The 23,680-nt window shown below is 39.2% G+C and overlaps 1 protein-coding gene across 1 annotated transcript in view; it reads right to left on the bottom strand.

Annotated features, from left to right (window-relative positions):
* C2H10orf67 (chromosome 2 C10orf67 homolog) overlaps positions 1–22,706 on the bottom strand; it is a 184,939-nt gene extending 162,233 nt beyond the window's left edge. Inside the window, exons 1-4 of the mRNA XM_049096630.1 lie at positions 22,639–22,706; positions 22,456–22,525; positions 14,486–14,586; positions 12,242–12,285 (exon numbers count right to left, since the gene is read on the bottom strand). Coding sequence (XP_048952587.1) covers positions 12,242–12,285; positions 14,486–14,586; positions 22,456–22,525; positions 22,639–22,706 — 283 coding nt within the window. The remainder of the gene's footprint in view (positions 1–12,241; positions 12,286–14,485; positions 14,587–22,455; positions 22,526–22,638) is intronic.
* Between the last annotated feature and the right edge of the window lie 974 nt (positions 22,707–23,680).

Here is a 23,680-nt window from a genome sequence, read left to right as displayed (position 1 = left end):
TATTGACCCCTTCCACTCACTGCACTGATGAGAAAGAGTCACATGGCTCTACCAGTTCCAAAGAGGACTGGAAAATGTATTCTTGCAAGTGCTCAGGAAATGGAAGGGAACTGATATTCATGAACACTAGTAATATTTACCAGTATTCTTTCCATTATACCAAACTTCTTAAACAACTTTTCAAATTTCAAGGTAGTGATGGGGATAGCAACACTGATGGTGACAACGATAATGATTTCTGTTATCTAAACAGATCCTTAAGGCCCAAAGAACGCTTCTCTCATATACATTATTAATTTAACCTTGTGTAATAACATTATCTTCCTTTTTCACGTAAGAAAATCAGGCTCAGAGGATCCCTGGGTGGCTCAGTGGTTTAGGGCCTGCCTTCAGCCCAGGGTGTGATCCCAGAGTCCCAGGATCAAGTCCCACATCGGGTTCCTTGCATGGAACCTGCTCCTCCCTCTGCCTGTGTCTCTGCCTCTCTCTCTCTCTCTCTCTCATAAATAAATAAAATCTCTTAAAAAATAAATAAAAAAGAAAATCAGGCTCAGAGGAAGTCCAGTTGAATGGAATGATTTGCTTAGGATCATATAAGTGAGTTTTCAGGAGATGATATAGAGCCAGTATGGTCAGAGCCAAAGAAAACCTGAGAAAAGTGGGATAGGCATCTCATCCAGGGACAGGTCAACATAAGAAACCCATTCCCAGAACTCACTACAGAAGAGCTTTGAAGCACAAGCATTCATCAAAGTAAAGAAATAGTGGAACCAGTTTCTAATTATGACTCCTTACAACCAAACGCACCCTTTTATTTTGCAACAAAACATGTCTGGTACGTAAGTACAGACACAATATCTGTTGTATTAATGTAAAACAAAGTAAAACCCACATGTTCCTAATAGAAAACATTAGGTGTTATGTAATAACACTATTAGATTTGAAAGATCTTGTCTAGGCTAGAAATTTAAGGGATGAAAACTCGTGATGAAAAAAATTACAATTGTGAAATGAATCAATCCTGACAGATCCATGGGAAAACTTAACAATTGGGATTTTTGTTTTGTTTTGTTTTGTTTTTTTTTTAAGATTTTATTTATTTATTCATGAGAGACACACACACAGAGAGAGGCAGAGACACAGGCAGAGGGAGAAGCAGGCTCCATGCAGGGACCCTGATGTGGGACGCGATCCCAGGCCTCCAGGATCAGGCCCTGGGCTGAAGGCAGGCACTAAACTGCTGAGCCATCCAGGGATCCCAACAATTAGGATTTTAGAAGTAAAGGTAGGCAAAGGAGAATGGCAGACCCAATCACACAAGTACTTGATATTAAGTTAATCACAGGACAGGGATAGTCCAAAAAATAAACAAAAAGTCACAGGACAGGATACAGAGGGAAAGTGTGGTCTTCCAGAAATTTATACATCATTGAAAAAGACAAAACTAATACATGTAAAATCATATATGTACTTTTATTATTTTTTAATTTTTATTTATTTATGATAGTCACAGAGAGAGAGAGAGAGGCGCAGAGACACAGGCAGAGGGAGAAACAGGTTCCATGCACCGGGAGCCCGACGTGGGATTTGATCCCGGGTCTCCAGGATCACGCCCTGGGCCAAAGGCAGGCGCCAAACCGCTGCGCCACCCAGGGATCCCATATATGTACTTTTAAATGATCTATAACGAAGTGCTATCTTGTACAGTGAAAACTCCAAATAATGTAGGAAATGTGAAGAAAAGTTAATTCTAAGAAAGAAAAGGAGGGATACTCAGTGAACATTTCATGCAAAAGCTCATGTAGACTCAGAATGTACAGCCTGGATATTGTCTGGAGAGGTGAACAGAAAAAGGGAGTCTGTTCTAGAAACAGCATGAACACTGGGCATCTGGGTGGCTCAGCTGGTTGAACATCTGCTTTTGGCTTCAGTCATGATCCTGGGGTCTTGGGATTCAGCCCCACATTGGGCTCCCTGCTCAGTGGGGAGCCTGCTTCTCCCTCTCCCTCTGCTGCTCTCTCTCTCTCAAATAAAATAAGTAAAATCTAAAAGAAAGAAAAGAAAAGAAAGAAAGAAAGGAAGGAAGGAAGGAAGGAAGGAAGGAAGGAAGGAAGGAAGGAAGGAAGGAAGGAAGGAAGGAGGGAAGGAAGGAAGAGCATGAACAAAGGCTAAAGATGTATTGTGCTCCTGGGAAAGTGGCATGGTGTGGCATGCCTGTGTGTGTTATTATTAGTTGTGTAGATGCACCTCTGTCCCACTGGATTATTACATCTTAAGGATGTAATGTCCCATCTTAAGGAAAGGGCCTTATTTTTCTTTGCATAACTAGAATAAGCATTGCATTTGGCATCTACCTAAAAGGTGCTCAAAACTGTTTAATTTCTCTGGTTTAAAATTTTTGCTTAGAATCATAGAAAAAGGGATTCGTACAGGTTCCAAAATTTTATTGAAGCTGTTTGTTGCTGATTTTAAGATGGAAGATCTTGTCCCTAGTCTTTTTTTCTCAGTTACCATGAAAGATTCGAGCTATAATGGGAAGACTAATGCCAAATTGGTTTGTACCACGTGCAAAGTACTCAAGAACTTTTGTTATACCATTACCTGGGGAGAAAGTTTGAACTGGTACCAGGCCAATACAGGATTCCTTCACTCAGCTTATTTCTTCTTGAATAATTCATTGGCAAAGTTCCTTTTACCTGTAAGAAACCTAGAGTTTCTTATTGTGTCTTAATGAATTTTAATTGAACCCCTCCCTATCTTGATGTCAATAGTCTTATTTATTTATTTATTCATTCATTCATTCATTCATTTATTCATGTTTAAACATTTCTTCACACTCCAAAGCTTCAAGCTATTTGTAGTTTTTGTTTCTTGTTTTCATTGTTCTCTCAGGCTGCTTTGTACAATTAATAGGCTAATGAGACCAATGTGTCCAAGATGGTGAGCTTGGCTTGTCACACACCTTCTCTTTTCCTTGGCCACAGACTGCTCTCTGGCCTCCTGTCATATTGTGATTTATAAGAAATACATATTTTAGTCTTGCCCAGTTTCTGACACAGAGTTCCAAAAACCCTTGAAATTTCTCAAAAGAGGGGGATCCCTGGGTGGCCCAGCGATTTATCACCTGCCTACGGCCCAGGGCGTAATCCTGGAGTCCCAGGATCAAGTCCCGTATCAGGCTCCCTGCATGGAGCCTGCTTCTCCTTCTGCCTGTGTCTCTCCCCCGCCACCACCCCCCCACCCCCCGTCTTTCATGAATGAACAAATAAAATCTTTTTTAAAAATCCAACAACAACAAAAAAGAAATTTCCCAAGAGAGAAGGGATAAAGGTGTGTCGTTATTCATAACTAGTCCCTTTCAACCCACCAGAGTATGTCAATGAGGCAACTTTTGGCTAGCCCAAGGATGGAGGTGATTGCCAGGGAAGCCAAACAGGATGAGTGGGTTGGAACTTTCTGCTTCAAACCTCCTCTTCCAGAGAGGAAGAAGGAGCTGGAGGTTGAATGAATCTCCAAAGGCCAAGGATTTAAACTATCATGCCTATTGTAATGAAGCCTCCATAAATACCCCAAAAAGAAATGCCTGGAGAACTTCTGGACTGGTGACACATAAAGGTGCTGGGAAGATGGCCTGCCCAGAGAGGGCATGGAAGCTGCACATCCTTTGCCCCACACTTGGCTTCATGCATCTCTTCCATCCGGCTGTTATATCCACTTATAATAAACCAGTAATCTGGTAAATCTACTGTTTTCCCGAGTTCTGCCAGCCCCTCTAGCAAATTAATTGAACCTGAGGAGGTTGTCTGGGGGAACCTCCAATTTGTAGCTGGTCAGTCAGAAATCTAAATGGCAAGCTGGATTTGTGATTGGCATCTGAAGGAGGAGGTTAGTCTTGTGGGACTGAGCCCATAACCTGTGGGATCTGCCATGTTGCCTGGTAGGCTGGTGTCAGCATCAGGTTAAATTGCAGACCACCCAGCCCGTGCTGCAGAACTGCTTGATGTGTGGGAACCCCACACATCTGAAGTAAACATTGTGGTATGTAGTGAAGTACTGAGAGTAGAAGACACAGGACAACTTTTTCTTTAGATTCTTTAACCTCCTCTCTAAAACGTACCTACTTAATTGTTTGACTGAAGGTTAGTTCAGGGGATGGAGTGTAGCTACTGGATGCTCTAGTCCAAGGGCTTGCCTTTCTAACAAATGGCCATGAGCCTTTAATTTGTCAAGGACAGCAATCAGCAAAGTTCTAAGGCTCAGTTTCTCCCCCCTATAAACAGAGGATGATGATTAATATGAATAATTATGAAGACTATGTACCACCACATAAAAGGAAGGCATGAAATTATTTGTGCCCTGTGAGCACAACCATTTAAAAATGCCTGCAGCTGTAATAGCCCGAGAATGAAAGGGAAAACAAAATAAAACCCGAAAGGAAAAACGATTATGTTTTACGGAGGTGGGATTATGAATGAACTTATTCTTTCCTCTAAATTCTCTCTGAACATTGTTATTATAAACAAACCAGATGTTAAAAACTTCTCTAGACATTAGGCTCTGACTTTCCTTTTATGTCCAAATAAAATGGCTTAATTATACATCCCAATGTTTTCCTGTAATTTTTTTTTGTAATTCCCAGCAGAGATGGGGGTGGGGGGTAGGCTTTATTCTCTTGTTCTTGCCCATGTGCCCACGGCTACAGTCCATTCTCTGCACAACTTCTTCTCAGAGATCTGCCTCTTTCTCAATGCACAAATCACAATGAACTCAAAGCTATTAACCCATTCTTATCTTGCAGACTCTTTGAGGAGAAAAAGAAAATTACAGAACAACACACGACACAAAACAACTGGAAATCGGACGTAGTGCACCTCTTTACCCCACTACACACACGTAGCTAGCTAACTTCCCCTGGAATTATTGATCTTACAACACTGATTGGACCAAATGCCCCCCATAAATATAATCTTGCCCATCTCTTCTTAAATCTTGCCCATTTAAGACTGCTAATGCTACTTTTACTTGTGTGGTTATTGTAATTAATAACTTCCTCTCTCACAGTATTATGAGCTCCATAAGGGGAGGGTCTAACTTTGGTTTTATTCACTATTGTATTCCCAGCATCTGGCACAGCACCTGGCCCATCGTGAACATTAAATCAATTTTGGCTGAATAAATGAGTAAAGATTGTTAACATTTATCGAGAACGAGAGATTTTATGGGGATTGTGCTTATATGCTAGGTACAGCATTGTTCTCGGTGCTCTATGTGTAACATCTCATGTAATATTCATAACAACTCCGTGAGACGTATATAGTTCTTTTTTTATAGTTCTTATTCCTGTTGCATTCACGATAAATTAAGGTACAGAGAAGTTATGTGATTGCCCAAGATCACACAGCTTGTAAGTGGAAGGGCTGAGATTCAATGTGTTCTGTGCCCGTGCTGTTCACCTGTGTGCACGCTGTTTTAAAGAAATGAACCAGTGACTAAAGAAGCAGATTCATTGAATTATTTATCCCAGAAAGAATTTATTGTCTGTCTACTTTTCTAGGCATTGGGAACAAGGTGAAATAATTCCCTTGTGTCACGTAGATTATAGTAGCAAGTGTGTGCTTGGGCGCACATGTGCACACCTGCTCATGAGATAATCGACAAGTGAATATGTAACATGCCAGGTGATATGTGCTATGAAGAAGAGTAAAGCAGGCTAAAGGAATGGAGACAGAGACAAATTGTTGCTGTTTCTGCTAGTGTGGTCAGGGAAGGCTTCTCTAGAAAAGTGACTTCCAACAGCTGAGGATTAAGTCGAACAGGATATACAGAGATGATATGAGTAATTTTCCTATTCGAAAATGATTCAATTAAAATTATATGAACAGATAAAATTCAAAGCAAACATTATTAGAGCTTCTTGCGAGTCTGGACCTGGGGAAAACAGCAAAATATCCTGGGAGGTCATTTTACACAGCACAGTCATGATTGTTCTAAATACCAGGGTAAGTTAGTGCAGAAGTACCTCTGCTCTGTCTTTGGCCAGTTTGCTGTGTGGTGCTGGGTCGGCTCCCCAGGGGGAGCAGCACTAATCAAAGCACACAGTCGCCAACTAAATGCACCATTGATTCATTTTAAAAAAATAGAATACAATCTTTAATGCATCCCCAGGTCAGCCCAGGGGCTTGCTTCCCTGTGACTTTGGAAGGGAAGTGTGCTTTTGTAAGGGTCTGGTGCTGAGGCCCACTGAGTGGGCATTTTGCCTGAAAGATTCATGCATTTCCTTCAGATGCTCGATTGACACCCCAGGTGTAGGTCAAGCATTTAAATCATTTGACTCAATGTCCTCTAAGAGAAAATCTAGTCAGAACTTTTTTCCTACATCCTTGTGAGAGATCCACGGAACAAAGTTTTGGTAAAAAATGATTAGGTATTTTGATTCTGAAAGCAAAGGAGTTCTCTTCCAGAGGAAAAAAATCAGATAGGTATTGTGTAGCATCAACTATCACTAGAGTTTCTAAATAAGAACAAAATTCGTCTGTTGGTGTATTGCATGTCTTTACTATGATCACTTCTCTCCACACCTTGCCTTTTTCTTTCTTTTTCTTTTTGTTCCTTTTTCTTTCTTTCTTTCTTTCTTTCTTTCTTTCTTTCTTTCTTTCTTTCTTTCTTTCTTTTTTCTTTCTTCTTTCTTTCTTTCTTTCTTTCCTTCTTTCTCTTTCTTTCTTCCTTTTATAATTCATTTTGTGGCAGTACACAAACCAGCAAAGCCACATTCAGGACAGTTGGTTAACTGATACATTTTGAGGTTTTTGAAAACAAAGCAGCTGAACATTTCCTTTGTGTCAAACAAGAGGAAGTAGAGATTGGCTAGGGAGCTGTGTTCTAATAAGAAACCCATTTAGTCAGAATGCTTTCCCATTTGGGCTTTCCTCTATTGATCTGCTTAAAGTCCATTAAAATATAGATTATATATCAGAAAACTAGATGTGGAGATAAAAGTTAATTAAACTAACATTTAATTAGTGATGCAACAGTGATGTCTATAACTACTGCCTCTAAGAAGGCACCTCGTTCCTGTCTTTCACTATTCACAGCTCTTACAATGTTTGGATAAACCCCCAAATGTTGCTCCTGAGATTGCTGAAGGTTAGTTCTTGAACCCTGTGGTTTGACCTGAGAAGGATGTGGTTAAGACTTCTGCTCCCTCAGCCTGGGTTTGGTACCTGTATCGTTTAGGAGACTTTAAGCAGCAGGTGAGTGAACATCACAACTAAACACTCAATGTATCAGCTCATGAACTTGGAAGTTGAGAGATAATAGAAGAAGTTTTCCCAAGGATTGGCTCAGTTCAGTAGCTCTGAGTTCATGTGTCCACAATTCCCTCAGCTCATTATCAAGCCAGTAGCAAGATGGCTGCAGCCACTCGGAGCCTCCATTCACATCGAGGCACAGAGAGAGAAGGGGTCACGTCAAGAGTTCTCTCAAAAGAGCATGAAACAGACAACCCACAAAAGGGGACGCAATATTTGCAAATCATATAGCTGATCAAGGTCTGGTATTCAGAATATAGGAAGAACTCTGACAACCTAACAATTAAAAGACAAATAACCCAATTTAAAAAGGTAAAAAGAATTTGAATAGACATTTCTCCAAAGATATACAATGACCAATAAGCACAGAGAAAGGTAAACACCATTAGTCATTAGAGAAATGCAAATTAAAACCCTAATGAGATATTGCTTCACACACACTAGGATACCTGTGCTCAAAAAGACAAGCAATAGCAAGCGTTGGCGAAGATGTGGAGAAATGTACGTTGCTGGTGGGGATGGAAAATGATACAGTCACTTTGGAAAACCAAAGTCTGGCATTGCCTCAAATAGTTAAATCGAGATTGACCATACGAGCCAGCCATTCCACTCCTAGGTATCTTCCCAAAAGAAATGAAAACATACAAACACACAAAGACTTATGCAAAACTGTTCATAGCAGCCTTATTCATGATAGCCAAAATGTGGGGGGAAAAAACCCATCAACTGATGAATGGATAAACAAAACGTGGTTGGTATATCCACACAATGGAATATTTCATCATAAAAAGGAATGAAGCCTTGATACACGCTGCAACATGGATGAACCTTGCACATGTTATGCTCAACAAAAGAAGCCAAACACAGAAAATCACATATTATATGATTCCACTTATAGGAAATATTCAGCATAGTCCAAAGGCCCAGTGTGTAGGTTGCTACGAGCTGCAGGGAAAAGACGAATGACTATGAGGTTTCTTTTGGGGTGATGAAAATATTCTGGAATTAGATAGTGGTGATGGCTGCACAAATTTGTGAATATAAACAAACCATTCAAAAATAAATAAATAAATGAATAAATGAATAAATAAATAAACAAACAAACAAACAAACAAACCATTCAGAGATGCCTGGGTGGCTCAGGGGTTAAGCGCATCTACATTTGGCTTAGGGTGTGACACTGGAGTGTGGGGATCAAGTCGCACATCGGGCTCCCTACATGGAGCCTGCTTCTCCCTCTGCCTGTGTCTCTGCCTCTCTCTTTCTTTGTCTCTCATGAATAAATAAAATCTTAAAAAAAATCAAAACTATTGAATTGTACATTGTAAAAGGATGAATTGAATATTACAGTGTGAAATATATATCTCAATTAGCAGTAACAAAAGAGCATGGACACTTCTTTCCCAAAGTTTTCAGAAAACCTCTTAAAAAATATTTTATTTATTTATTCATGAGAGACACACAAAGAGAGGCAGAGACACAGGCAGAGGGAGAAGCAGGCTCCCGGCAGAGGGCCCAAGGCGGGACTCAATTCCAGGACCCTGGCATCACAACCTGAGCCAAAGGCAGATGCTCAACCACTGAGCTACCCAGGTGCTCCTCTCAGCGAAACCTCTTGATAGCCTGAACTTTGACACATGAGCCCAGACCAGTGTCCTGGGGGATGACTCGCATCTAGTATGAGGTTTGTGGCTTCTGAGTGACAGGTTTCTCAGGGCAACCCCAACCCCAGAGCTGGGATCAGCCCTCTGACCTTATGACTGCTATCCAAAGAGAAAGAGGTGTGCAGGATGTCTGGCAAATACAATTTTTGTTCTTGTGCTTCCCTCCTGACATCTTAGGCACGTCTTTGTACCTGCTCCTATGCTACTCTCATGTTTTATAATTGTCTTCCTGCTGTCTCCTCTACCAAATCACAAGATCTTTGAAAGCAAAAGCTTCTGAGTATGCCCAACAACTACTATAGTTTAGTCATGGAAAGTAATCAACAAATACTTAATTGAATAAACAACTGATATGAAACTTGGAAGTATCTCCTATCCTGGCTGATGACCAAATTTTTCAATATCAGCAGTTCATTGTTTGTATGAAGTCATGCCTTCTGATACATCTTCCTTAGCACTGAATCACTCACGGCTTTGTGTGAGTTTGTTTAAATAACTCCTCTCTGATCCAGGGAACAAAACTAGCCCGAGCTTCCCAGAAATAGAAAAACTTGAAGAGGAGCTTGTCTACTTGACCTCTCAGTTTGGAGTCAGCTCACATGACAAAATCATGGTATATTGGTTTGTGTTTTTTTTTTTTTTGGTGTTTAAAATAAGAACTTCCAATTATATAAGAAATACCAATGCTTTATTTGACCTGTTGTGTCCAAGACACACACACACATGTGCGCACACACGCATACACAGTTACATTTTCAGAAATAATTTGGTCCAATTTCCGTAATGAGAAAGAAGCATTTTAGCATAGGAAGAAATAAAGTCTTAATTTAAAAGTTATTTGAGATGGTAAATAAGTACAGACAAAGGAAAAATTATAGAGATCATTTATGTTTTATTTAAATCTCAGGGTCCTCTGGTAAGTTTTTGTTTTGGTTATTTTTTTAAGATTTATTTATTTAAAAATTTTTTAAAAAAGATTTTATTTATTTGAGGGAGAGTGGAAGAGTGAGTTGGAGGGAGAGGGTGAGAAAATCTGAAGTTCAGAACCAGATTCAGGGCTTGATCTTTAGACCGCAAGATCACCTGACTGGAAACCAAGTCAGATCCTCAACTGACTGATCCACCCTTATATTTATAGGTTTCATCACAGAATAGTTTGTTTCAGAAAGCATTTAGAGAGGCCACAGAGGAACCACAAAAGGTGCCAATAACCAAAATCATCTTGAGAAAGATGAACAAAGCTGGGGATATCAGGCTTCCTGATTTCAAGCTATACTACAAAGCTGTAGTCATCAAAGTAGTATGACACTAGCATAAAAATGGAGACATAAATTGATGGAACAAAATAGAGACCTCAGAAATAAGCCCATGTATATATGGTCAACTAATTTATGATGAAGGAGGCAAGAATAGCCAACGGAAAAGTATGGTCTCTTCAATAAATAGTGTTGGGAAAACTGGACAGCAAGATGCAAAAGAATGAAACTGGACCGCTATCTTACATTATATACAAAAATTAACTCAAATGGATTAAAGACTTGAATGTAGGACCTGAAACCATAAAACCCCCAGAAGAAAACATAGGTGGTAAGCTCCTCAACACCAGTCTTAGTGATTTTTAAAAAAATCTGACTCCAGAAGCAAGGGCAACAAAAGAAAAAAAATAAACACATGAAACTACATCAAACTAAAAAGCTTCTGCACTGTGAAGGAAACCATCAACAAGAACAAAAAGGCAACCTGCTGAATGGGAAAGATATTTGCAAATCATATATCCAATAAGGAGTTAATATCCAAAATACAACATATAAGACAATACAACTCAAGACCAAATAATCCAAACTAAAAATGAATAGAGGATCTGAACAGGCATTTTTCTAAAGAAGACATGCAGATGGCCAACAGGCACATGAAAAAATGCTCAATATCACTAATCATCATGCAGATCATAATGATGTATCACCTCATGCCTGTCATAATGCCTATTATCAAAAACCTAAGAAGTAAGAAGCACTGGCAAAGTTGTAGAGAAAAGGGAACCCTCATGCACTATTGGTGGGAATGTAAATTGATGTAGCCTTTATGGAAAACAGTATGGAAGTGTTTCAAAAAATTAAAAAATAGAATCACCGTATAATTCAGCAACTATATGGATATTTATCTGAAGGAAACAAAATCACTAGTTCAAAAAGGTATCTGCACCCCCATGTTCATTGCAGAATTATTTATAATAACTAAGACATGGAAGCAACCTAAGTGCCCATTGATGGATGAATGGATAAACAAAAGGTAGAAAATGTGATATGTGTATGAATATATGACATTTACAACATGGATAGATCTTGAGGCTTTATGGTTAAGTGAAATAAGTGAAAGATAAATATGATATGATCTCATTTACATGTGGAACCTTAAGAAAAGATTCTAAGTATAGGGATTCTTTCAATCCTCACAATAACCCTATGCGCTAAGGACTATCAGTACCTTCATTTTACAGATGAAGAAACTGAGGTATACATTTGTGTAAGCAAATGGTGGAAATGGGATTCAAACCCAGACAGCCTGGTACCAGAGCCTGAGCTCTTAGTTTTCTTAACTATTGAAAGAAAGATGAGAAAGTGTGTAGCGTCCATCCACAAAGTATATGAAATAGCCCGGTTAGCATCTATTTTGTCCCTGCACTTACACCAGATGCACTTGTCTAGCAGACAGTGTGTTCCTACACTCACAGCATCTGGAGAAAAATAAAGTGAGGCTGGAGAAGTTACAGCAAGAGACCATCGAAAAGAATTTGAGATATCACAAGTGCTTCCCATTTAAGTACAGGTTGACATGATTCATATTCTTCACTTGGAAAAATGAAGGCCACTATGAGTGAACATCATATTCATTAGGAGTTTTGAGTACGAGCTACAAAACCAGCTCCAGCCCATCTTGAATCTGTCCTCTGGACCAGGTGTCCCTTGGAACTGTTGGGGAGGAAGGTGTATGCCCCACCCAGGGTGAAAATTTGGAGCTGGGGTCTGGAAAACATCACATCTCTTTCTGTTTCCCACACTGGAAGGCTTTATGGATGTGAGATCTGCCAGGAACTATGACTCTGTGCTTAGGGGGACCCATGCCTGGTTTAATACTCTACTGTCTTAATCGTATCTATTAACCTGCTTTTTGTAAGTGAAATCTGATGGACAATGGAACATGTGTGTGGGGCAGAGGAGATTCACACAATATGCACATCCACTATGGATTTTTGTCTATCCCCCAGCTCACATATGGTGTTTATGGGGTCCTGTAAGTACGGAGTTTCAGTAAACCTGCAATGTGTGGGAATTCAGTGAGACTCAAAGCACGTTACGGCTAGGACTGAGTACGCAGGAGTGCCAACAACATTGATAGTCCACGTTTTCCTAGAGCCAGAGCTTGCTTCAAACACAGGTAGAAGGCAATAGCATTCTAAGAAACACATGTGACCAAGGAATAACCTGGCCAGGGACAAAGTGACATGATACAAACAAGGGCAACGTCCAGAAAAGGACAGAGAGTGATACATTTTTTTAAATTTTTATTTATTTATTCATGAGAGACAAACAGAGAGAGGCAGAGACATAGGCAGAGGGAGAAGCAGGCTTCCCGTGGGGAGCCTGATGCGGGACTTGATCCCAGGACCCCGGGATCACAACCTGAGCCAAAGGCAGATGCTCAACCACTGAGCCACCCACGTGCCCCAGATGATACATTTTTTAAATGGAATTCTTTTGATAGGGACTAAATAGTCCTAGTAATAAGTAATAAGAACAAGTACTTTCTAATAATTAACTGGAGGTGCTCTGGGAATTTGGTGAATCACATTTATGCATAAAATTGTTGGCATGTGACTTCATGAAGTTAGTCTAAGTGACAGTACTATTAAAAATAATAGTAGTAAAATTTTTTTTAGTAGTAAAAATTTTAAATATGTCCAGTTACTCGAGAAGGTTTTTAAAAAAGATTTTATTTATTTATTTGAAAAAGGGAGAGTGAGCGAGCAAGCGAGAGAGAGCACAAGTGGGGAGGAGCAAAGGGAGTGGGAAAAGCAGACTCCCTGCCGGGTCCCTGGACTCCAGGATCATGACCTGAGCCGAAGGCAGATGCTTAACTGACTGAGCCACCCTGTGCCCCTGGAGAAGGTTTTAACAGATTATTTGGGCTCAGTAATGATAGGGCTAGGGAACTCCTTGGGGACACAGAAGAAAGTCTCTTGCAGAACCATGGGAGGGATGAAGGACCTGGAGGGAGGAGATAGCAGAAGCTCTCTGGTTGTTTACTTCTTCCAGAAGCCTCCAAACTCCACAAGAAAACAGGGTACAGGGCCAGAGCTGACCCTTGGAAAATCCCTGAGGACCAGGGATTCTGAGTTGGTGGCACTGTGTTAGCAGGTTCTCATTCTTTTAGCAATCCAGCCCAGAGTTTCTCAAAACCTAGTTTAGAAGATAGAATTAAGTAGAAAAAACTCATTTTAAAAAACATAGATAAAAAAATACTTCTTCCAGAGGTCTTCCAAGGGGGCCCACTTGGATTACAAGCCAAGTCACTTTTGAGCATTTCCTGCAGCCCCTGAAATCCAGAAGCCCACTGCTTCCCAAAATATAAAGGGCAAAAGTTCTGGGAGGTAGGAGAAAGAAGAGTAAAAGCACTGAAGAGCCATTTTTACTTGCTCATAAAGAATCTGAAGGAAATGAAAGCTTCTCTAAGTGGTACCAGAATGATTTGATCTTGCTCCATCTTTGTCTCAGCTGTCCAGGCAACATCTTTTATTTGGAATCTAATTATCCATCACTTTCTCATTTTTTTCTCCTCCCAATCAATTAATAACAAACACTTATTGAAACATTCCTATATGCAAGGTAGTGTATAAGATCCTCTGACAAAGGCAAAATTGAATAAAATATTCTGTTTGGGAAAGTAGTGTTTACTGTGACTCCTGAGTTGTTCTTAATCCACTAAAGTCCAAATGCACTGGGAGAAATGATGTCCAATTAATGATCCTCTTCTCTGTAACCTTTTAATGGGATGCCAAAACCTTACATAGGCAAGAGTGGACCTTTCTTTTATTTTCTTTTCTTTTTTTTAAGATTTTACTTATTTATTCATGAGACACCCAGAGAGAGAGAGAGAGAGAGGCAGAGACACAGGCAGAGGGAGAAGCAGGCTCCTTTTAGGAAGCCCGATGCGGGACTCAATCCTTAGACCCTGTGATCATGCCTGAGCCGAAGGCAGACGTCCAACCGCTGAGCCACCCAGGCATCCCAAGAGTGGACCTTTCTGAACACATTTCTGTGCAAAATTGTTATTCCTCTGATCTTGTCTATATCATATCACATCACAAAGGATTAACTACAAATGTATCCATGACACCAACCTTCTTGATTTTACCCAAAAAGATAGATAGTACATTGTAATTACTAAGGTCTCTCTTTGGTGGTTAATCAGAGAACTTGGAACCTGCCTTCCACAAAGCATAGAGGGAAGGGATACTTGCAGACCATCGCAGAATGTTTCCCCTCTTGATGCAAGAATGGATTCCACATTTCCCGAACTATTTTAATGGACTCCAACTCTTCCAAATGGTTCAGTACCTATGTGATAACACAAAAGAGTTTCAATATTGCTTTAATAATAAATGCTTCAAAGGAAATCTTGTAACATGAATATCACAAGAAAAAAGTCCATAGCCCCTTTTCTGAACCTGAGGTGAAATGAGCCCACCATGAGCACAGTGGCTCTGACTCATGCCCTGAGCCTGTTCTGCTTCAGCAGGCTCTCAAGATCCAACAAGTCATCTGGTGACTCAGAACAGAAAACAAAATGCTCTGTCCAACTCGTGTTTCTGAAGCATTTACTGGGTGTAGCCCTTTACTATCCAACTGAATCCTTTTTTGCAAGACATGCAACAAAGAATTCAATGAACAAAGCAAAACAAGTCTGTAGCATTCCAGAAGGATTCCCTAATCTAAATATAAAATATGCAAGTTACAACTAATCTGGCAGATTTCACAGGAACACAGGGAGGATTGTGATAGATCAGGACAATGAAATGCTGGCAAATTGAACTGAATCTGGTGCAGTTTCATTGATTATTTACACTTGATGACATCAGGACATAAAAACATGTTAAAATTGCAATGGTTTGGATTAATGGGATTGGCTTAATGGACAATCTGCTTAAATAAACGTCATGCACTATTAAGGTTATTACTGAAATCATAGCCTATGGGCTATATTGTGGCTTCTCAAAAAATAGGAACTCAATGCATTTTTATAATTATGCCCCTAACTTTTAGTCACTTACCCACTATTAGATATGAGTATGATCACACAGGTAAACACAGATGAGAGTTCTGAAAATTTAGGGATATGGGGAATTGTGACTCAAGAGACAATGGCTACACATTTTAATTTCTACAGGACTTATTTTTTTTCCAGTTTTATTGACACACAGTTCTGTCTATTTAAGGTAAACCACATAATGGCTTAACATATATACAGTGAGAATGACTTAGGTTTTGTTTGTTTGCTTTGAATTTCTATAGCACTTAATTTCTTAGCTTTGAAAGTTTTTATATTTAAAGTAAATACTTCTTGAATGGCAAGTATTAATTTGAGAGTAAGAGAGGCTGCAAGAAAATAAAGACCACAAACAGTTCACTTCTTTTGTTGTTTCAAATACTTAATGGGTATCATATACTGAGGTTTGCTAACTGCAGTTTTGAAACAATTCCACATCCTCTTCATTTTATTTTTTGAAAATTAAAAGCTATAGGAAAGTTGAAAGAAGAGTACAGTGAACACATATTCTTTATCCGATTTCACCACTTTTAATATTTTGTCACATTTGCTTTATCTATGTATATATATCTATGCACATATATACAAATATATATATCTGGAATGTTCTGATTTGTTTTATTGATTAAATTCTTTGTTCTTGGGATCCCTGGGTGGCGCAGCGGTTTGGCGCCTGCCTTTGGCCCAGGGCGCAATCCTGGGGACCCGGGATCAAATCCCACGTCGGGCTCCCGGTGCATGGAGCCTGCTTCTCCCTCTGCCTGTGTCTCTGCCTCTCTCTCTCCCTGTGTGACTATCATAAATAAATAAAAAAATAAAAAAAATTCTTTGTTCTTTGTTTAACTAAAAAAAAAAAAAAAAATTCTTTTTTTTTTTTTTTTTTTGCTAAAGAAAGAATCCGGCTGGCTATTCGTACATATCTACACACATACACATATAGAGGGAGAAAGAGGGAGAATTATCTAAGAACAAAGGACATCTTTCACATAATCAGTCACAATGGAATAGTAACATTTAAGAACATTCACATTAATTGTATAATATCATTTAGTATACAGTCTATATTTGAATTTCCTCAGTTGTTCCAAAAAATATCTTATAGCTGGGGTTTTGTTTTCTTTCCTAATCCGGGTTCCAACCAAGGTTTGTACATTCCATTTGGTCTTTCTTTAGTTCTTACTATAAAACAATTTCCCTACATTAAAAAAGTATTCTGTAATAATGACTTTTCCCCCAAGAACCTTGACTGATATCCCACTTTCTAGATTTCTCTACTTATTTCTTCATTATTGGATTTAGTTAATCAGATTTGGCAAATATGCTTATGTTGCTGTCAAAGCAATATTTAAAGTCAAATTTTGAATTTTCTTTGCTTGATATTATGGCATCTCCCAAATTCTGGTGCATCAAGACTTTAAACCAGTTTGATTTGAAAAAATTCTTTTGTGTAATAAATAGCTTGGTCCTACTAGCAAATACATGTTTCTTTAGCATGTTTTTTGTGTGTGTGAGGACATGGGATGTGTTTTGTAGACTTTTATTTTAAACCTTCCTAACACCAAGCAAATTCTCAATATATATAGTTTGCCACTCTGCCTCATTTAGTGACCACTTATGGCCATGTTTGTACAGCTTATCATCTGTACCTCAGTGAATCTACAAAGTTGTTGAGAGGGACATAATCAAGATAAATAACAAGTGAAGAACTATAAGTAAATGTACATTCTGAATGTTTTTCTTGATTATTAAAATTGCCATGTACGTGCATTTGAATTATCAATCTTTGCAATTAAACATATTAATTAAACACAATTCCCTATGATTTCTCCCTGATTTTCTCGAGTTATCAGTGGAGCAGGTCCAGGTCAGCAACTGGGGAGATTAAATCTTCTAATAATTAATGAATTAGTCTAACCATCAACAGAACTGGAATCTTCACCTTCACTGATACTGTCATTACCAACCTCATGTCACACTCACTGAATTACCATAAGGAGTGGTCTTCGTCTAGATCATCAGGGTCTGATGGGAATCTTAAATGCAACTGAGGTTGCGATCTCACCATTTGCAACTTAACATTGGCTATTCACTTAAAGAACCAGAAATAATCCTAGGATCAGGAGACCGAAAAGAAATCTCAAGAGGGTATCATGGATATTATCAGGTGGGCCCAAACTCTCCTTTCTGGCAGCTGCAAATCTACCCTATTTGTAATAACCCTTTACATAGGGATCTACCATGGCCATTTGGGTCAAGTACTTATCCCCGTGGTCAGGATATTTCATATTTATTTATTCATTAAAGATTTTATTTACTTATTCAAAGAGACACACAGAGAGAGGCAGAGACAGGCAGAGGGAGAAGCAGCCCAATTCCGGACTTGATCCAAGGAGTCCAGGATCAGGATCACTCAACTGCTGAGTCACCCAGGTGCCCAGAATGTTTCACATTTAATTTAAAGTGTTCTCTGTGGGGTAGCTGAGACACAATAGCTGTCCTTCAGTTGAAAGCTCTTTTCCAGTCTGGGTTCCAGTTTGTGCTGTAGGCAGAAGCACACTCTGTTGCTTTTCCTCACGGGTCTTGTTTCCTAAACCTTTAATCATTTTTATGGCTCTCCTTTAAACTCTCTCCAAGTTTTCTGTCTCCCTTCAGATACAAAGCTCAGAATTAAATATAGTCTTTGAAAGGATATGATTAGTACCAAATTTAGAAGACAATTGCTACATGGTCCTTATATTTTGTGCTCTAAGATTTGTTAATAGTTTTCAAAACTGATCAGACATCCAACAACAGCAACAGCAAGAGCAAAAGCTTCCAAGGAGAAATCTTGAATATTATATTGTCATGTTTTAGAACTCTCTTTTACCATGGCCCACTTCAGTGGGACAAAAGGCCTTTCCTTCCTGAGAAAAGCTCCTTCAAATCGCAGGAACAGATCTTAGGAAGAAGTGTAAGGAAAACTCATATTTGAGCCATAATGCGTCATGTCCTAAGATCTGCAAAATTACAGGCCGAAAGAGCTGATGCAAATTCATGTTACCACTCACTCTAGAGTTAACCAAACCACCCACAACAGCAGCACAATACTCATTCTAAAGAAGCCACATTGAAGCATTTTACGATTAAAAGGAAGATGATTAGGGGTGCCTGGATGGCTCAGTTGGTTAAACATCTGTCTTCAGCTCAGGTCATGGTCTGGTCCTGGGATCGAGCTCCATGTGGGACTCCCTGCTTAGTGGAGGGAGTCTCCCCTCCCGCCCTGCCTGTCTCCTCAGCTCATGTGCCCATTCTCTCTCTCTCTCTCTCTCTCTCTCTCTCTCTCTCTCCCTCCCTCTCAGCGTCTCTCAAATAAATAAAACCTTTCAAAAAAGGAAGATGATTAAAAATTAAAAATCATAAGGAAGTAAAAACCCTGTTGATCATAGCCTGATGAAAAAGTAATTTCCTGGAAAACTGTGGAAATCCCAAGCATCTGTGAGTGTATGTTTACAGCAGGAGCTTTTGCATCATTGTGTCACACTTCACAGAAGGCAAAATTCCTGGTGGTCAACTCAGGACTTTGCTCAGTAAACTAACAATATGTCAATTTTTCTCTCTAGTAATATTAGACAAGCTGTCATTTATTGAATGCTTACTATGTGCTAGGCAGTCTACTGAGCCCTCTGTACACATCTCTTTTGAATCATATCAACTTTGTGAGGGACATATTATTATTATACTCTATTTATAGATGAGTTGATTGAGGCTCCAAGGCACATGGTTAGTAAATGTCATAGTGGGGATTCCAACCCAAGTATTTCAGATCCAGTATAACTACTATGTTATACTGCCTTATGAATTTTAAATATCAGCACTCTAATAGTTGACTAAAAGTAGAACTCATTCAAAAAAGGATAGCACTTATTTTCCTTTTTAAATGTTCTCTGGGGGGAATCTGGATGGCTCAGTCAGTTAAGCATTGGATTCTTGGTTTCGGTTCATGTCGTTATCTCATGGTCATGCGATCAGGGCCCATGTCAGGCTTTGTGGTAAGTGGGGAGTCTGCTTGAGATTCTCTCCCTCTCCCACTGCTCCTCCTCCCACACTCTCTACTCTCTTTGTCTCTCTAAAAAATAAATAAATCTTAAAAAAAAAAAAAGATAAAATGAAATTCTCTGAAGTTGTACAATGTCCATGTGTAAAGTCAGAAGAAAAGACCACCATTTTTAGATGGGTTCCTGGCCCCAGGAGAACCCTTAAAACCACTGCTCTACAGCAGTTAGAATGATATAGAATGCTCTATAATGACACGGGAAAGATATAAACTGACCACATGCCTCCTCTCCTTCTTTCTCAGCTTGCATTTGGTTGCCTTTCCTACGGTCAACTCTGGCTGTAGGAGAAAGTTCTCCCTGGTGGCCTGGGGCTGAAGTGATATTTGCCTTACAATAGCCCATACACAGACCTCCAAGCCTTTCTCCAGGCTGAGTAGAGCCACAAGCAGAGTGACCTAACTTTTCAAATGACTTCAAGAAAACCAAAACCAAGTCCTTCCTCCCCACCCCTGAAAACTGGAACTCTTAACTGAGCAAGAATAAAATAAATTCTTCAAGCTACTATATTTGGGTTCTATCTTTTGAGGCAATTTGGCATGCTCCAACTCACATGCATATATGCATTGTTAAGATGTCAATATACATCTGATTCATGATGACTTGAAAATAGCAAGTTGTTAAACAAGGTTTAGAAGAGGATCCATTTTGGTTTGCCAAAGTAATCAAATCTGGAGGAATGGACACCAAAATATTCACCATGCCTGGCTTTGAGAAGAACTACAGGAAGGGTTTTCAGTTTCTACAGAATATAAATTTATAATGTTTAATGCTGAAAAATAATAGGTATGTTTTATTTGTAACAAGAAAATAAGCTCTATTGAAAAGTGTTGCCCTCGACCTCACTTTATAGGGGAGGGCAGATGTCCCTTTTTAGCAACACTTTGTAAGAAACCTACAATAGATACTTAAATTTCTCCTCAGAACACAGATTAAAAACTTTTAAAGAAGACAGGTAAATCTTATTTTATACAATCAATATAGTCTTAAAATATTATCTGTAAAACATATTTCTATTTATCAACCTTTATTTCCTCAGTGTCATTCAAAATGAAATTCTAGCGATGTTTGCCAGGAATAAAAACATAACTCAGGAGAAGAGCAAGCTCCCCTATTAATGTGTCAGCTTTTGAAAGCATGTGCTTTAAGAAAAATGATATTTGTTAATTAAAATATTAACATTCATGTAAGCTAAGCACACATGCAAATAGTCTTCTACATTTAGAAAAATATTCAAGACTTAAAATGCAAATCACCATTGATAACTCCTTTGAACTTAACAAAATGAAGTTCTGTTAAGATTCTCCCATCAGGGTCATATAGCTAATAACATATATTGGATTGCCCGAGCTGTACATTATGAAGAGTTAGCAGTACATCTGACTTCTAAAAATGATTTTTCTACTGTTATTTAAAAAAAGAAAATGAAGACACAAAAACACACAGTAGGCAAGGCACCAAATTAATCAGTAAAAAGTAACATTACTTGTAAGTCATTATACATGTTTAATGATTTCCTTGAATTTTAATGCTGTAAGTCAGATTTTTTCAGTGTACGCATGAGGGATTTTCCCCCAAAAGAAAGGACAAAATATATTTGATAGAGTAGGCAGTTAGCTAGATATGAGCAGGGAACAAGGGCTTTCTGACTGATAAAAGGGTGGAGGCCAAGTTCCAAACAGTTGAGGGTTGTGGGGGAGGGGTCTGTCTTTCTTTTCTTGGGAGGACCAATGGTTGGTGGGGCTTTGGGGCCATGCAAGGTGGTATAAAATTATAAACATGAGAAAATAGTTTTTAAGAATTGTTTCTGGGATTTATGCAGTGGATGGCCTTTAATGTTTTAGAACTTAGGCAAGATTAAAAGACTAGAATTCATTTTAAAAAGTGATGTTTTTTTATATTCCCCAAATGAACGAGACCATATAATGTTTATCCTTCTCCAACTGACTTACTTCACTCAGCATAATACCCTCCATTTCCATCCACATCGAAGCAAATGGTGGGTATTTGTCTTTTCTAATGGCTGAGGAATATTCCATTGCATACATAGACCACATCTTCTTTATCCATTCATCCTTCGATGAACACCGAGGCTCCTTCCACAGAAGCGAATAAAGGGGAAAGGAGAGAAAATCAGTGGGAAATATCAGTGAGGGAGATAGAACATGAGAGACACCTAACTCTGAGAAAGAAACAAGGGGTGGTAGAAAGGGAGGTGAGTGGGGGGTTGGGGTGACTGGGTGACAGGCACTGAGGGGGGCACTTGACGGGATGAATACTGGGTGTTATACTATATGTTGGCAAATTGAACTCCAATAGAAAGAAAGAAAGAAAGAAAGAAAGAAAGAAAGAAAGAAAGAAAGAAAGAAAGAAAAGAAAGAAAGAAAGAAAGAAAGAAAGAAAGAAAGAAAGAAAGAAAGAAAGAAAGAAAGAAAGAAAGAAAGAAAGAGAAAAAGGTGATGTTGGCTGTTTGAAAGATGCTTCTTTGAAAGTCTCTGGGGACTGAAAGGATTATCTCCTACCCATAAGGAGGCCCATGGTGGGGGTGCTTCACTCTGATCTCCTACAGGAGTAACCTCTAGGTGAAGAAATGAGGCCAACGAGATGTGTCTACCCAACACCCACGCCTCCTTCTAGATCATGCACCGAAGTACCCAGGACCCCAGATTCTCCTGCCCAAGTGGCCTTAGGTTGATTTACAGGGTTTTTCCCTGATTCATTTTTGAGTCTTGATTCCCAAGAGCAGATTCTGTGGCTAGGTGCCCACCCAGGACACAGATGCAGGCCACAGAGCTCCAATGGACTAGGAAGAGCCCAGTACAGGGCATTTCACTGTGTGGCAAGAGGAGGACAAGCTTGGGGGCCTCATGCAATCAGCTTCTGGCTTGTAATTCCAAGGAGTCAGAGAATGCCAAATTGAAATCTGGCCTTCCAGATCATCATAAAGGCATACTCCTCTAGGTAGAAAGATTGAGCGTAATGTATTTAACAAATGTTAACTTGGTGTATGTTTAAATACTTTGTCATATGGTATGTGAACCTCTGTTTGTACTCATGCCCTGAGCTCACAAGTAACAGGGGCAGCCTCAGGTTTGACTGCAGGGAGCCCTGCGTTCTCCAAGGTTCATCAGGATTACACCTATAACAAAAGCACACAAGTTAGAGTGTGACTTTTCTGATGTGCTTCATCTGCATAAAAATCTGGAGTTAGATGGATAGATCTGGCTCAAACTCTACCACCACACCCCTTACCTGCTTGACTGTGGGCAAGCTTCTGACCCTCTCTGAGCTTCATCTGGAAACTGATTGATGACGAGCATTTGGCATCTTATCTGGTACATAATAGGTGCTCAGTGGCAGTGATGGGGGCAAGTGGCTTGTAAGTCAACAACTTTTGTCTTTGAGTCATTTTCCCATTACTGTGCACATTTTGGGCCAAGACTTTAGAATACCTGAACTGAAAGATTAGAGGAGGACTTTTAGAAGAATCTTTGGAATCAAAATTGTCCTGAGTTCTGATCCCTTTTTATCTCCTACCAGGTGTGTAGGAGTGTGAGTCACAGAACCTCTTTGACACTTAGTGTCCTCAATTAGAAGACAGTAATAATAATAGTAACTAATTCATTGCACATTGCACCATTATAAGGATTAAATGAGAAACATATGCAAAAATGTTTGCCATACAGGAAGGGGGTTATCTTTAAGTGTCATACTTCAAACTTATATTGAATTTTACTCAGTATGTTATTCTACTGAATTTCATTTGATAGACAATTTCTCCAATTTACTGGGATATTTTGAACATCTATGGGGTCTGCCAAATGAAAACCAAATCTGCATGTAATTATTTGGTACATCTGGGACACTTACTTTTTCTAAATTCTTTTTTATTGTTGTGTGACTGGTTTTGTCTTTTATTGGAGAGTTATATTAGCTTCCGCTTTGATTCCATTTATACTGCTGACAGATGCTTATCTTTCATCCTTGGACCTTCAAATGTAAGATAGTTATCGCCCGAACAAAACCATAAAATACCATGTCATTTCTGGATCTTCTTAAAAGCCAAAGAAAATAGTGATCGTACTTGAAGTCAAAGTAAAATGTGATGGAAGATCTGAGAAAGAGAAATGTACATGCTGACTAAAGTGTCTGGAACAAAGAGTAGTGACCTTGAGTTTCCTCAGAGGGACAAACAGTCACAGGGAGCTTGGCTGTGCCCAGAGGAATTGGGTAGCACATCTGCAGAGTCCAAAAATCAGAGCTACCTCGATACTGACTGACATGACATTTTGGA

Source organism: Canis lupus, chromosome 2 (genome assembly GCF_003254725.2).
Source record: "Canis lupus dingo isolate Sandy chromosome 2, ASM325472v2, whole genome shotgun sequence".
Lineage (NCBI taxonomy): Eukaryota > Metazoa > Chordata > Mammalia > Carnivora > Canidae > Canis > Canis lupus.
Note: the sequence above shows the minus strand (reverse complement) of the source record. Positions and strands in the feature narration are given on the sequence as shown.